The 13611-nt window shown below is 37.9% G+C and overlaps 2 protein-coding genes across 5 annotated transcripts in view; both read right to left on the bottom strand.

The window, feature by feature from the left end:
• veph1 (ventricular zone expressed PH domain-containing 1) overlaps window positions 1-13611 on the bottom strand; it is a 163017-nt gene that overhangs the window by 109021 nt on the left and 40385 nt on the right.
• On the bottom strand, window positions 4423-10819 carry LOC110437852 (uncharacterized). 2 transcript variants are annotated; one of them, XM_068218932.2, is made up of 8 exons: window positions 10714-10819; window positions 10541-10592; window positions 10382-10417; window positions 10234-10287; window positions 10128-10184; window positions 9935-10027; window positions 9699-9854; window positions 4423-9613 (listed from the first exon to the last, which is right to left on the bottom strand). In XM_068218932.2, exons 1-8 carry the CDS (start codon window positions 10714-10716, stop codon window positions 9063-9065), a joined length of 1002 nt encoding a protein of 333 aa, XP_068075033.2. In that variant the 5' UTR covers window positions 10717-10819; the 3' UTR covers window positions 4423-9062. The 2 variants fall into 2 exon arrangements, with proteins under 2 accessions (XP_068075033.2, XP_073786147.1); XM_073930046.1 differs by lacking the exon at window positions 10128-10184.

Genomic DNA, 13611 nt, shown 5'->3' with positions numbered 1-13611 from the left:
CATACACGAGAAAATCATAGCACAGGAACAACACCAGTGACGTATGCGCCCTATCAAGCTGACATAAATGCTGGGTTCTATTCATTGTTTATTTATTCAGACATAATCGAATACCAATCAGTTGGTGATTATTATGTCCCCTTGCTAAGGTGTGTCCACATAGCTGGAGAAAAACACAAGGTTGTCAGTGTTAGGTACGATAAACCACACTACGCAGCTGTTAATAAAACATCTATCAATGAGATTACCATACAAGTAAAAGACGATCAGAATCAAGAAGTGAATTTTAGTTACGGAAAAGTGTGTGCCAAGCTACACTTTCGACCGGTGAAATAGAGCAACAATGGTGTATTTTAACAACCGAAATATGGATGCTGAGCGCTACGTGTCATATTACCAAAATCAGGCAGGCAATGGACTCCCTGGTTATGCCGGGGGCGGTGTTATGTATGGTGCTGGTTTGGGTGGCATATTCAGGGGCCTTTTCAGAATGGCCATACCATTGCTTAAACGAGGGTTTAGCATAGCAAAACCGCATCTTAAATCAGCCGCCAAAAACATATTAACAGACGTTGTTAGCAACACATTATCACGGACTATTAATAACAATACTCAAGACGGATCAGGGCTGATGGTAATGGCACGCAGACACTCATCTAAACCACCAGGCGTGCGGAGGAGTGGTCATACACAGAAGAAAAGAAAACGTGCTCCCAAGAAAACGCCAGTCTTGAAACGCAAGCGCAAGGAGCCAGGAAAACGTACAGCCCCATCTTCAAAAAAAAAACATAAATCTATCAAAACAATTTTTTAGACCATGGCCTTACTACACACCATGTCAGAAGAATGTTTAAAATCCGAACTGGATCTGTTCACAGTGCCGCTGACTCAAACCGCGATTGAGAAAAATGCATACATCGAGGTGCCGCCGCTGTCTGCAATTTCAGACACATCGCCTCTCGAGTTTTTTATCGCCGGTAATGGTGAAGATTATTTGGACCTAAACAACACGTTGGTGTTTTTACGCCTCAAAATAACAAATCCAGACGGGACAGATATAGCAGACGGTGCACCTGTAGGTCTTATCAACTATGCGGGAGCTACAATATTTTCACAAGTGGACGTGTCTTTAGGAGATAGATTAATTTCTCAAGGATCAAATTTATATCCCTATCGATGCATAATAGAGTGTCTCATCAACTATGGTAAAGACACTCTTGAGTCGCTTTTCTCTGCAGGCCTGTTTTACAAGGACACAGCAGGGCACATGGACACAGCGGATCCTGCTGGTGGAAATCATGGTCTGACCAAAAGGGCAGCATTTACCAATGCTAGCAGCGTGCTGGAGCTTCTCACACCTCTTCACAGCGATATTTTTTTTCAAGAAAAACTGATGCTTAACGGTGTGGACGTCAGAATACGGATGACGAGGGGTAAAGATGAATTCTGTTTGATGAGAAGTGATGCCGTAGCTTATAAATTAAGCATATTATCTGCGTCCTTGTTTGTGAAAAAGGTAGCTGTTTCACCAGCCGTGAGATTGGGACATGCACAGGCCCTGCTTTCAACTACTGCTAAATACCCCATTGACAGGGTGTGTGTGAAAAACTTTTCAATCCCTGCAGGATCGCGTGTCTGCAATCAGGAAAACCTGTTTTTAGGAACACTACCCAAATCGATTGTTATAGCAATGGTTGATAATGATGCTTTTACAGGTACTTATGCTAAAAACCCATTCGCATTTAAGCATTATGATGCAGAATTTCTTTCTATTTATCTGGACTCTCTTCAGTTTCCATCAAAACCACTACAGCCTGATTATGCGAATGGTTCTGCAGTGCGTGAATTCTACCAATTAGTATTAGCATCTGGAAAACATCTCAAAAACCATGCCCTATCCATAGATAGGGAGGACTTTTTGAATGGATATACGCTATACGCATTTAATCTCACACCAGACGAGGATTGTGGACAGCACATCTCGCTTATCAAGTCAGGAAACATCAGGCTTGAAGCGCGCTTCAGACAGCCTTTACCTCGAACAATCAACCTGATTGTCTATGCCATATTCGACAGCATCATAGAAGTGTCAAATCGTCGACAGATCCTGGTTGATTACTTTTAAAAAATAATGGACACAATAGAGCTCACCAACATCATGGATAAGGTTTCACGCAACGTTCATTTTATAGGGGTGATCCCGTGCGACTATTTAGCAAAAACACCGTTAAGAAAATTACCTGCAATGGCTATAATCAACACACATCCTTCAGGTCTTCCGGGTGAACATTGGCTAGCTATATACATAAACGAAGTTGGTGTGGGGTGTTTTTTTGACAGCTTTGGTAATAAGCCGAATGATGTCCGTTTTCCCGCTTTTATCGATGATTTTTTAAGGCTAAATTGTGTAGTTGTACAATATTCTGCCAAGCAGGTGCAAGATTATTCATCAGACACCTGCGGGCAGCATTGTGTGTTCTTTCTTTATCATATGGCAAAAGGAAAATGTTATGATTACATTCTGAAACTGTATAGCAATGATTTTGTTAAAAATGACAAACGTGTTTCAACTTTTGTAAAAAAATTAAAGCGATCAAGGTGTAATGAAAATGTTTTCAATTGTGTTCAATGTGTACAGCTGGGTGCAGTGTTTATGTCTCATGCATGAAACAATTAATAAAAAAACTAAAAGAAACTTTAAGAATCCATCATATGTCTTTTTTATTATTATTATACATACATACATACATGCATACATACATACATTATTACATAAAAAACATTCATTACAAAACTAAAAAGTCTGGAAAAAGAGAACGGTGAAAGTACATAAATTAAGATACTGATATTAAAAAGCCATCCACCGACTCCTGTCAAAAGTGGGAGATTCAAAAAAGGTGTCTTCTAGATAACTAGAACGTGTCATATGACTGGACTGTTGCGTTTTTAGTTTTTTACCTTTTTTAAAGGAAACAGACGTGGGGGATTTTGATTTGTTTTTAAAAGAGTTGATTGTATGTCTAACCCCATGATTTGGTACCATTGAATACGGTATGTTTAAATCAGCAAAGGCTTCTAAAAACTCATACCACCCTATAGGTCTTCGATCATCGGCAATCTTTTGCGGAGCCGTGATACTTTTAACTAAATCCAACATATGTGAACCAGGGATGGTTTTGCCTTTAAACATGAATTCGCCTGATTCTGACCAAGAAGCATGATCTTTGCTTTTAGACATTTTGTCTAAAATGTAACGAACATTTTTTTCATTCCTCTGAGGAATATTCTTTAGAATATCATCAACAATTAAATCCTCCACTGCTCCTATGGTAATCGTCTTCTGTGGATCTTCTTTATCGGTATGATCATGTTGAGGGAGTGACAATTTTAAAGTGGTCGCATCCATGTCTCCCTGTTTGGTAATTGTTAAATACCTCTGCAAAACAGCTGTGTACAGCTTGGCTTTTTCATGCGGGTCGATATCGGTCCTGTACAAAATATTCCTTATAGTCGTGTCCAAATCACTTTCAACAGCGTGTTGTATAGACTCACGGGGCGTAGTCGGTTTTATCTTATCCAGCTGGTGCTGCGGAACAAGATACATCTTCTCTGCATATTTCAGCGTAGACATTATCTGTTGGCTATCAGGCTGGTTATAAAAGGAACTGCAATACTTAAAAGAGGGAGAAGAAATCCACCCTGCTGATTGATAAATTTTCTTTTTCTTCTGACACCAATCTTTTTATTAGCGATGAGTTTAATATCACTCTTTCTCCTCTTCAGCTTCTGATACTGCTGTTCTGTAAGTGGTATGTTCCCACGTAGTATATTAAGAGCGATTTCACACAATGTTACAATAAGCTCATCTGTGGCTGCCTGTAAAATAACACGTCTTTGTCCAGGTTTAGCTTTTAATAGTAACTTTAAAAGAGACAAGTTTCTTAAAAGTTTAGCAGACATAATTTAAATTTTTTTAACCCAGGCGTTGTCACTATTTTCTTTTCTGAATATAGACTACCGGACGATCTGAAAGCACCGCTGTTCTGAGACGATACTGATCTGGGGTGTGGGCTTTAAAATCAATCAAGAGATAACCGTGAGGAATACTTGTGGCATCATGATAACATTCCATAAAAAATTTTGTATTCCCAGCAAACATCTGTCTAGCAAGAACATTCACCTGACCGCTGTCTCTAGGGTTTTTAAACAACACCAAATAATTTGTGTTCAGACTTATAGTCCTACTGAACTTGCCTTGAATAAATAGGTTCTGCACTATTTTTATGCAGGACATATTTTTATGGTGTGAATATTGTGTGAAAACACGTGACACTTCTAAGTTATTACTACATTCATCCATTAAATCATCCAGAATCAGTAAATTGGTTTTTTCTGGGGGGAACAAATGATCATCATCGAAACTCTCAGGAATACCTTTAATGAATTTCACATCATACATTTTCAACAAATCATCATAAAGAGGCTGCCATGAATTGTACACAAAAATAACATTTTCGACATTTTTAGAAAACATTTTTTCACAATTTTGTAACAACATTTTTACAAAAAACGTCTTTCCTGAAAATGACGGTCCACTAATAATACAAGTAAAGGGGTGTTGAAATCTGAAATCAAAAACACCTGCATCTTGAACACCCCCATGACCAAAAACGTTGTCAAAACCCATAAGGTACTGTCGAGTAATCAGGGAGAAGTACTCTTTTGGTGTAGACTACCTTAAATTTTTTGACTAATGCCTTGTTGTGCAGTGTGAACTGGGTTTTATTTCTCACTATGGTGTCGGTGTGAGCCAGTACATGCCTGCTGTTATCACGCCCACTAACATAATCATCAACCAGCCCGATCAGTGTGTCTAACCTAATGGCTTGGGAGTTTACAGTATTTAGTGTTATGCCTTTAGCCTTCATACACACCTTACCCTTAGCGGTACTATAACCATATGACTTGGGACCGGAAGATGCAAAGATATTGATATAATCTCCACCATCCAACTCGTCAGTAAGTTCACCGAGATATGGTCCTAGCGGTGGGTCATATTCACCTTCTCTATATGTGTAAATGACACTGTCAGTGTCACAGTATAAGACCCGCTCTCCCAATTTTTCTAGAAGATCATAAAGTTCTAATCGCCCGTAACATGTAGTAAAAGCTCCCAAGAATACGTTAGTGTCACGCGTCGACTTGCCTTTACCGTATGGTTGTGTGTACTGAACGAGTGCGATAGAGTCTGATAAAAAGGAAAAATAATTTATGTCATGCCCCTTTGCAAAAATGTGCCGAGCAAACGGTTCAGGATCTGAAATTAGTTCTGAGCTAGGAAGCTGCGATTTCAAGCTGAAGCGTCCCCAAAGTGAATTAAGAATTTGCTTATTTATGGAACGTCGTGCGGCATTAAATGTTATATTATCGATATTGAGTTTAACCCCCTCTTTTTCAAAGTAATCTTTGACATAAGACTCTTTCTCCTCATCAGTCACTACATCCTCTGGAAATCCGGAACTCTCCTGTTTAAACTGTAAAAAAGTTTTAACATAATCACTAAATAGTGTATCAGAGCGTTGAGAAAAATGCCAAACTTCATACACCTCAGAGACAACATAGCCTCGCTCCACAGCTTTTGACAACTCTATGCTGACCCAACATCCTGTCAGGGCCCTTTCCTTATCAGCATGCTGGCAGGGGGTGTCCTGATTTTGTTCTTCAGCACATGATCTGCAGAGTGGAAACATCAGCCTACCCCCTGTTCTATAGGGCAAGACAGGGTGAAATAAACCACGGGGCGGTATGACCTCTGCTTTGATGAATCCAAAATAATTTTCAAGATTTTCAAAATCTTTGAAAATTATTTTTGGATGCCCTACCGGATAGCTTTTTGTACTTTGTACAAAAGGGTAAAGAGAGGTGATGTCTCTGTAAAACACCTTTTCATCGTCCGATGTTTTGTGGTACAGCTTAAATGCGTTTACCCTACCTCCGAATAATGCATCACGCGGTTTTAATCTTTCAGGGCGTTTGTATGTGGACATGAAATCCATCACACCGACATCTGAATTTTTAGCCGCTTTCCAATCACACTCCCACATGAACTCTACCTGTAAGCCATACATCCGCTGCAAAATTTCACACCTGTCATTAACCTGTCTTCTGAGAACCCCATAAGACAATTTTGATAACGGGTTTATATCGTATGGATTATAACAACGTTCGCATCCATGATAAAAACAGCCTAAAAAATCAAATGCTTTTTTCACACGTCCGTCGTCATAAAAACCATCGACATGATATTTACCAAATGACACCTCGCCGCCATTTAGCGCATGTTGAATTTCTATGGACCGCGATTTTGCAACATATTCTAGCCATTCAATTGAGGCATTTGAATATGTTTTGTTTTGATTTGTGTAGCCGTCATTACGAGTCAGTGCCAATGTATCTTTTGGCAGAAATTTGGACTTGTACACACCCATGCAGCAACCGGCAAGTGTTGTAAAAGTAAACGGGTCGAGATCTGTACACAAAATGAACTCGTGACGGTACTTTATGCATGCCTTTCTCAACAGCACAACGTCATTTTTACCATACTTTGCCAGTTCTTTTTTAAAATCAAAGACTTTGCCTGAGACTGTACAGTACCATGCATCAAAGTCTGATCTCTCTTTGTCTGACATCGTCTCATACCCGTAAAAATGTTTTTCGGGGTATGGGCCTATGTAGCAGTCGTTTTCGGCACGATTGAACACATGTGGAAAATAGCCCTTCTCAATATTATCTAGCTGAAATGCCTCAGGGGTCTTGGATAGACGCATTGGCATGAAAAGGTATGAATCTAAAAACCTTTGCTTGTATGTACGGTCAAACATGAAGATCAGACGACAGCCGCGCATTGTGATTTTTGGTGGTATTCCCATCCTAACAAAATATTCCAAAAGTATGAAATTGTCAAAACCAGACGCATTGTGTGCAACCCATGTATAATTACGATACTTGGGTCGTCTAAATTTTTTAATGAGACGATCCACACAATCAACTCCCTCAGCCACAAATTCTTCCCCGTTAAATGTAATCGCACACACAAAATTGGCAACGTGTTTACCATTTTCAAATCGTGTCTCAAAATCATAGAAAATGTAACGATCGCTCGGCTCCATAGGTTTGTATGGCTGTATAAAGCATTCATGTTCTCCACCAGTAGCCAAACTTTCACCACAGTGGACGCAATATTCAGCTTCACAACGATGTGGCTTGGGTTTGGATCCACTGATGTAGTAACGCCTGTTACACATTTTACAATATTTTGTAACATCGCATTGTGCAAACTGTTGTCCTGGTGGAGGTTGTTTATGCATCTCAAAACAGTACCTTGATCTACAGAAGCGCAAGCAGTCATTACACTGTATTATTTGTTTTGTTTGGGTATGACAGTCTGGGTAGTTGCAAACGTCGCACACATATTCACATCTGTGATTTCGTCTACATGTATAGCCTACATGACAATACTCACAAACGTATGGTGTACCTATGAATGCTGTTAGGTTTTTAATCAAAAAGTAATGACCGTCATGCAGGTATAAATATGCCGTTTTGGAATGTGGCTTGTCTGTGGTAGTATACTTTTCCAACATCCCAGTGTTCGAACGATAAAAGGTTACAATTTTGATATTCAGCATCTGTTCAAATCTCGCTATGTCATCAAATGCTATTTTGTACTGAACTTTGTGGCCGGCTGTTGTTTGCATGTTTGCTGCTATTGCTTCAAGTTCTGAATGCGACTTCTGAGGGTTTAGAAAGTGTGCTAAGCAAATTGTAAAACACAGATTATTCGTGATATTTGTAGGGCAAAACAAATTCATTTTGTTCCTTCTAATCACTTCGTCATGTGCTAGATCTTGTATCTTCCGACGACCGCCGCCATTTTTACATGTCGCTATTGACACACACAAATCCAACGCCTGATCCGCCTGTACTTCAGAGTTGCTTTGCATTATTTTTTCAAGCTGGTTGATAAAGAGGTCTAAATCATAGTTGTTGCGAGGCGACAATAGTGTATTAACATCAGACGTCAGACTCTCCCCTCTCAATGTAATGTTTATTACACCGGAATCACCGGCTAATAATCTGGAGAATGAAACTATTTCAGACAACAATTCATGTAAAAATGTTGTATAGTCTGCTAAATCTGTGGATGATATCTCCCGCAGGTTTATGCGTCTATGTATTTCCAGACCGTTAAACCGCGCTCTAGGTATTACAGTGTACTTGTGCACACTACCGCCTTGTCTCACTAGTGTTTCAATTTCATCTTGACTTAGACCCATGTTTGCTGCGGTGGGGTTAAATGTTTGGTAAGGACGTGTATCAGACCCCTCACCTGTCTGACATGATAATACAATCTGATCCTGATCTGATTTTGAATTCTGTTCAGACACACTGCTCTGAGATGTATTTAAAAAGTGATCCATATCAAAATCAGTAGTAGACCATTCATCACATGCATCAATGTTCTGAGACATGTTTAAAAATTGATCTGGATCAAAACATAGTTCTCGTTGATTATCCTCAGATACATCACTGTTCTGAGGAGAACTCAAAAACACATTCAGATCAAAAGATGGTTCTGGCTGATTATCGGACATGGATTGAACTGAATTTAATAGTTCTATTAACGCATCAGTCGTAGATCTAGGTCTATCCATATCCTCAACCGTTTGAATTAAATGACGCAATGTTTCTGTAGTGTTTTGTTGGTCGTGGTGACCATCATTACTATCTCCTCTAAATCTCACTGTACGATATTGTTCATTACCATCTGAATCCAGACAACGTTTTGTGGCCATTTTAACACAAATTTATTTATGGTAGTTAAAAAAAAAAAATATACCAATAGTTGTACAATAAGTAAATCAGTTACAAAAACTAATCATTCAAATCAATTACTAAAAATCTAAGTATATAGAAACCCTAAAATGAGCGTCTAAAACATAATACTACACATAAGACATATTGTAGAAAAAAGACATGCGATTTAAAAGAAAAAAAACAACTTACCGAGATTGTTGTTTGCGTGTGTTGACCAGCAATGTCAATAATTGAACAGTCAATTTATTATCATTCATTAATATCTGTTGATCATTCATTATTTTCTGTTGATTGTACATTATTTTCTGATGATTAGCCATACATCGTCGAACTAAGGCCGCATGTTCCTTTGCATCAAGTTTTAACTGCTTTAAATCCTTTGTAGCAGTTGCGATGAAAAGCTCGATGGTCCGTTTATCTCTCTGTTGCTGCGATGCAATATTGTTCAATCCATTTGATAGCTGTAAAAGAAGCTCCTTGTACTTCAGAATGTCATTTGTGGCAACTTTTGCATACGTGTTTGATTGATCCACAACTGGCACCGGTTTTGTGTTTTGCTTGTTTTTGTAAGCCTCCTGGTTGGATGGTAGTGTATCAGAATCCGAATCTTGCACGGTGGTGGCAGCGTGAACCGGGATCTCGTTTGAGAACTCAGAAGCATTCCAAACATTCACCATATCGTCGTTCCATTTTTCAACATCGTCCTGACTCGAAACAACATTTGGGTCAGTCTGGCCTGTGTGTGTGTGAATAATGCTAATGAGTAAACATATCAACCAGATTTTTTTTTTTTTCTATATCATTAAATAGAGATAACATACCTTGTGATTTTCTTGGTCGTTTTGGTTCAGGTGTATTTGGTATAATGCTTATTTCGTCAGATGTAGCATCCACATGAACCTGTGCTGTAGTGGTGACTACTTTCTGCTTTACACCACCGACACGACGGTCTCTCGGCACAATATTCCTTTTACGTCCTAAAATAAATGGAGGGTATGATTATTAATATTATTTTGGTAATAATAAATATAACAATGACTGATCTAACAATACATACTGCTCGTTCCTGCGCGTGTACTTGTTGTGTAGACCTCTAGTAGACCGGTAGACCGTTTGTCGTCGACACGGCTGACGATTTCACTCATAGACGCTATAGTTAAAACAAACACAATACAAGATTTTTTTTTTTTCATTATTATTTAACACATGTGGAAAAATAAACAAGAAAAAAAAAAGTTTTTAAAAATTACCTAGTGGTAATGTGTTTTCATGAATACTCGTCAGGGGTGACGACACATTTATACACGCTGGTAAAAAAAAAAAAAAAAAAAAAAAAAAGTTTTGCTAAAGAAATACCTGATGGTGCATCTTCATGAACTGTCCGAGGTGCAGACGACTCGTTAATACACTCTAGTAAAAAAAGAGACAGACTAATTTAGCGTGTACGCCTATAGAAACATAAAACAGACAAAAAAATAAATAAAACGTGAAAAGCAAATTTTACCTTGTGAGCTACGATTTTCAGCAAGATTTTTAAACTCTAATGGTGACAATAAAAGAAGAAAATTATGACATATCCCATCACACAATACCGTAATGTATAAATAAAAACATGTCATATATATATATATATATATACATATAACAAACCAAAAAAACATACCGTCAGTATTCAGCGCTAAAATCTCAGCCCATATCGCCTGAAGTCCTGGTGTCTGCAGAGAGAGGGGCAGTTCGCCTTTTAAGCGATGTCTGATTTAATAATCATGTATAATATTAAAAAAAACGATTGCTTTAAACAACAGTATTTTGAATATTTCTTATATATAAACTTACCATTAGAGGTTCCTGCCATTTTTATTTCCGGAACAGTTTATTTTTTTCCCCCAAAAAAATTGAAAGCCGAAGTCTTTTCAACCACGTTGGTTTTCCGAAATACTGTGATTTTACTCTTAGGGACGAGGGCTTAGTGTCTTGTAAAATGATGTGTGAAAAAAGTGGGCGTGTGTTGATAGTCCACACCTCCAATGTAAAACACACATTGTACTGGTGTAAAAAAACAAAACAATTTTAATATACGAGTAAAAGTATATATTGCTCAAATAATGAAATAAATTAAGATATATTAAATAATACACATCTTTTCTTTTAGCCAGTATATCGATTTTTAAAACATCTGATTGAAGATCTGCTTTTGTGTATGTGTAAGACAATTAAGCATACAATGAATATTATACATTATTTATTTCACGCATTTATACATACACATTTTTATTTTTTTTTTGTGAATATAAAATATTTGGATTTTTCTGCACTTTTCATTGTTTCTTTTTTAAAACATCCTTTTAAAAATAATTTTGTTGTTGTTGTTTTTTACCACAACACATGGCTCCGATGTGAATTAAAGTACCACAGACTACGTCACAGCAGGAATAAACGAGATAAGGAGAGAAGCTTTTTTCTGGGGGTACAGATGTCTACATAGCCACCATTCCCAAACAGTAGGACGGCAGATAGCACGACGACCAGGGTAGTTAGATAAAACCAGAACTTTTTAAGATCAAACAAAGTTTTCAAAGTAAGACCAAAATCAAAGGATCCTCAGTCAGCGGTATACGATCGATTGCCCGATTACACCCCAACAACCTGAAACCCCCCTACATACACTCACAGATTGGAAGGAGCTGGAATGCCAGAAGAGCTGCATAGGTTGTAAAAATGACAAACCATACACATTGCCACAAATCTAACTATACTGTAAATCTTTGCCAAAATCAGCCCGACACTTGGTTCAACTGTCAATTTGGGACAAACCGTCATAAATCCTACCACTAAGCAGGGACCCTAAGCCTGTGACCTGGGGAAAGCTGCCTGTCATTGGTCACCAGTCTTACATTCATGAAACACATTGGACAAACCATGCCATAAATTATTACCATACCGTCCAAAACATACTCATAAATTATTGACATAAGGCAATAAATCATCTTGACACTGTGTGTATTATAAGACTACTCATATACAACTTTTTTTTTTTAATTACAAAATTATTTGATGAATGTTCTCATCTTTAAAAAGTGTGAAAGGATTGTTCAAATATATATAACGTATCATTAAACTATTTATCTTGATTGGTATTGTTTACATTCAGATTTTTAAACTATTTGTAATATAATCATTCATCAGTGTTATTTTATCTTATGCATTTGTTAAACTATAGATTATCTAATAGGTATCTTGTGATGGCCATTTTTAAATATGTTGTTATACGAGTTCTGCTAATGCATAACTTTTTTTGTCGAAGACGGTTGCTTTGTTGATGATGATGGAACTGTGGAAAATGTTTACAAATCTTGACTTTATTTTTGTTTCCGCTGATGTGATTAAATGTATTATAGAATGTAAATTGTTTTTGTTAAGAGGATAAAATGAATGTATAATGTACATAGATCTTTTCCTGAGGACAGGGAGAAGCAAACCATAATAAAAGTGTAAACTAAAAGCTAACATTGTCATTCAGATCCTGTTGAAGGTACGGCATAATGAAAGTGCTTTAAATCAATATTGATTTAATTTTGAATAATTTAGAAAACTGATATAGAGTCAAGCTTCAAGGGTAAGGGTAATTTTTCAGTTTATTAGTACTTGCAATGGCTCTTCAATATCAGTAAAGTTCTGTTTCTGAGTAGACTCACCAGCCTTTTTTTAGGTACACCTTACTAGTACTGGGTTGGACCCCATTTTGCCTTCAGAACTGCCTTAATCCTTTGTGGCATTAATTCAACAAGATACTGGAAATATTCTTCAGAAATTTTGGTCCATATTGACATGATAGCATGATGCAGTTGCTGCAGATTTGTCGGCTGCACATCCATGATGTGAATTTCCCTTTCCACCACATCCCAAAGGTGCTCTATTGGATTGAGATCTGTTGACTGTGGAGACCATTTGAGTACAGTGAACTCATTGTGATGTTCAAGAAACCAGTCTGAGATGATTCGCACTTTATGACATGGCGTGTTATCTTGCTGGATGTAACCATCAGGAGATGGGTACACTGTGGTCATAAAGCGATGGACATGGTCAGCAACAATATTCAGGTAGGCTGTGAAGTTTACACAATGATCAATTGGTACTTATGTGCCCAAAGTGTGCCAAGAAAATGTCCCCCACACCATTACACCACCATCTGCCCTGCCAAGTCATACACATTAGGACTGTAACCAAGTAAATCAGTTAACTGCACAGACACAACAACACGTGTCTGATATTTTACATTTCTAACATGCAACATAACCAATGATGTGTGTTATACAGGCCACGAGTCAGTGTATAAGATAAACAAATCACTGATTTAGCAAAACTCTCAGAGCGATTAGTAGATCCAGATGGCGTTAAGGAAACTGCATTCTTGAAGGGATATTACTAATGATGAGTATTGCTAGAGGGAGTTTGTGAGCCATTCAAACGCTTTAATCTTTTAAAGACGCTATTTTCCAACTCTACCTTTCCTGCTCCTGCAGCCAGAGTACACACCAGGGGGAACTGTGCCGCTAACACACTCCAGACCACTACAAACACTCACAACCTACTTCCGACATGACTTTAACATGAGACCCCTGTGTTGAGGCAGCTACATACTAAGTAAACATAAGAGCTCATGGGGAGACACCGATGCAGTTCGGAAAAACATTTCAAAGAGACTAAATGGGGAGTCGTCTGTCCTGCTGAAAT

The sequence above is a fragment of the Danio rerio genome, chromosome 18, assembly GCF_049306965.1.
Source record: "Danio rerio strain Tuebingen ecotype United States chromosome 18, GRCz12tu, whole genome shotgun sequence".
In the NCBI taxonomy this organism is placed as follows: domain Eukaryota; kingdom Metazoa; phylum Chordata; class Actinopteri; order Cypriniformes; family Danionidae; genus Danio; species Danio rerio.
Note: the sequence above shows the minus strand (reverse complement) of the source record. Positions and strands in the feature narration are given on the sequence as shown.

Bases quoted from the DNA above. Each gene is read 5' to 3' on its own strand.
- LOC110437852 (XM_068218932.2), bottom strand. The intron at 10,185-10,233 runs GTATTTCTTTAG...TTTTTTTACCAG, and splicing joins TCATGAAGATGCACCATCAG to CGTGTATAAATGTGTCGTCA. The intron at 9,855-9,934 runs GTATGTATTGTT...CATTTATTTTAG, and splicing joins TACACGCGCAGGAACGAGCA to GACGTAAAAGGAATATTGTG.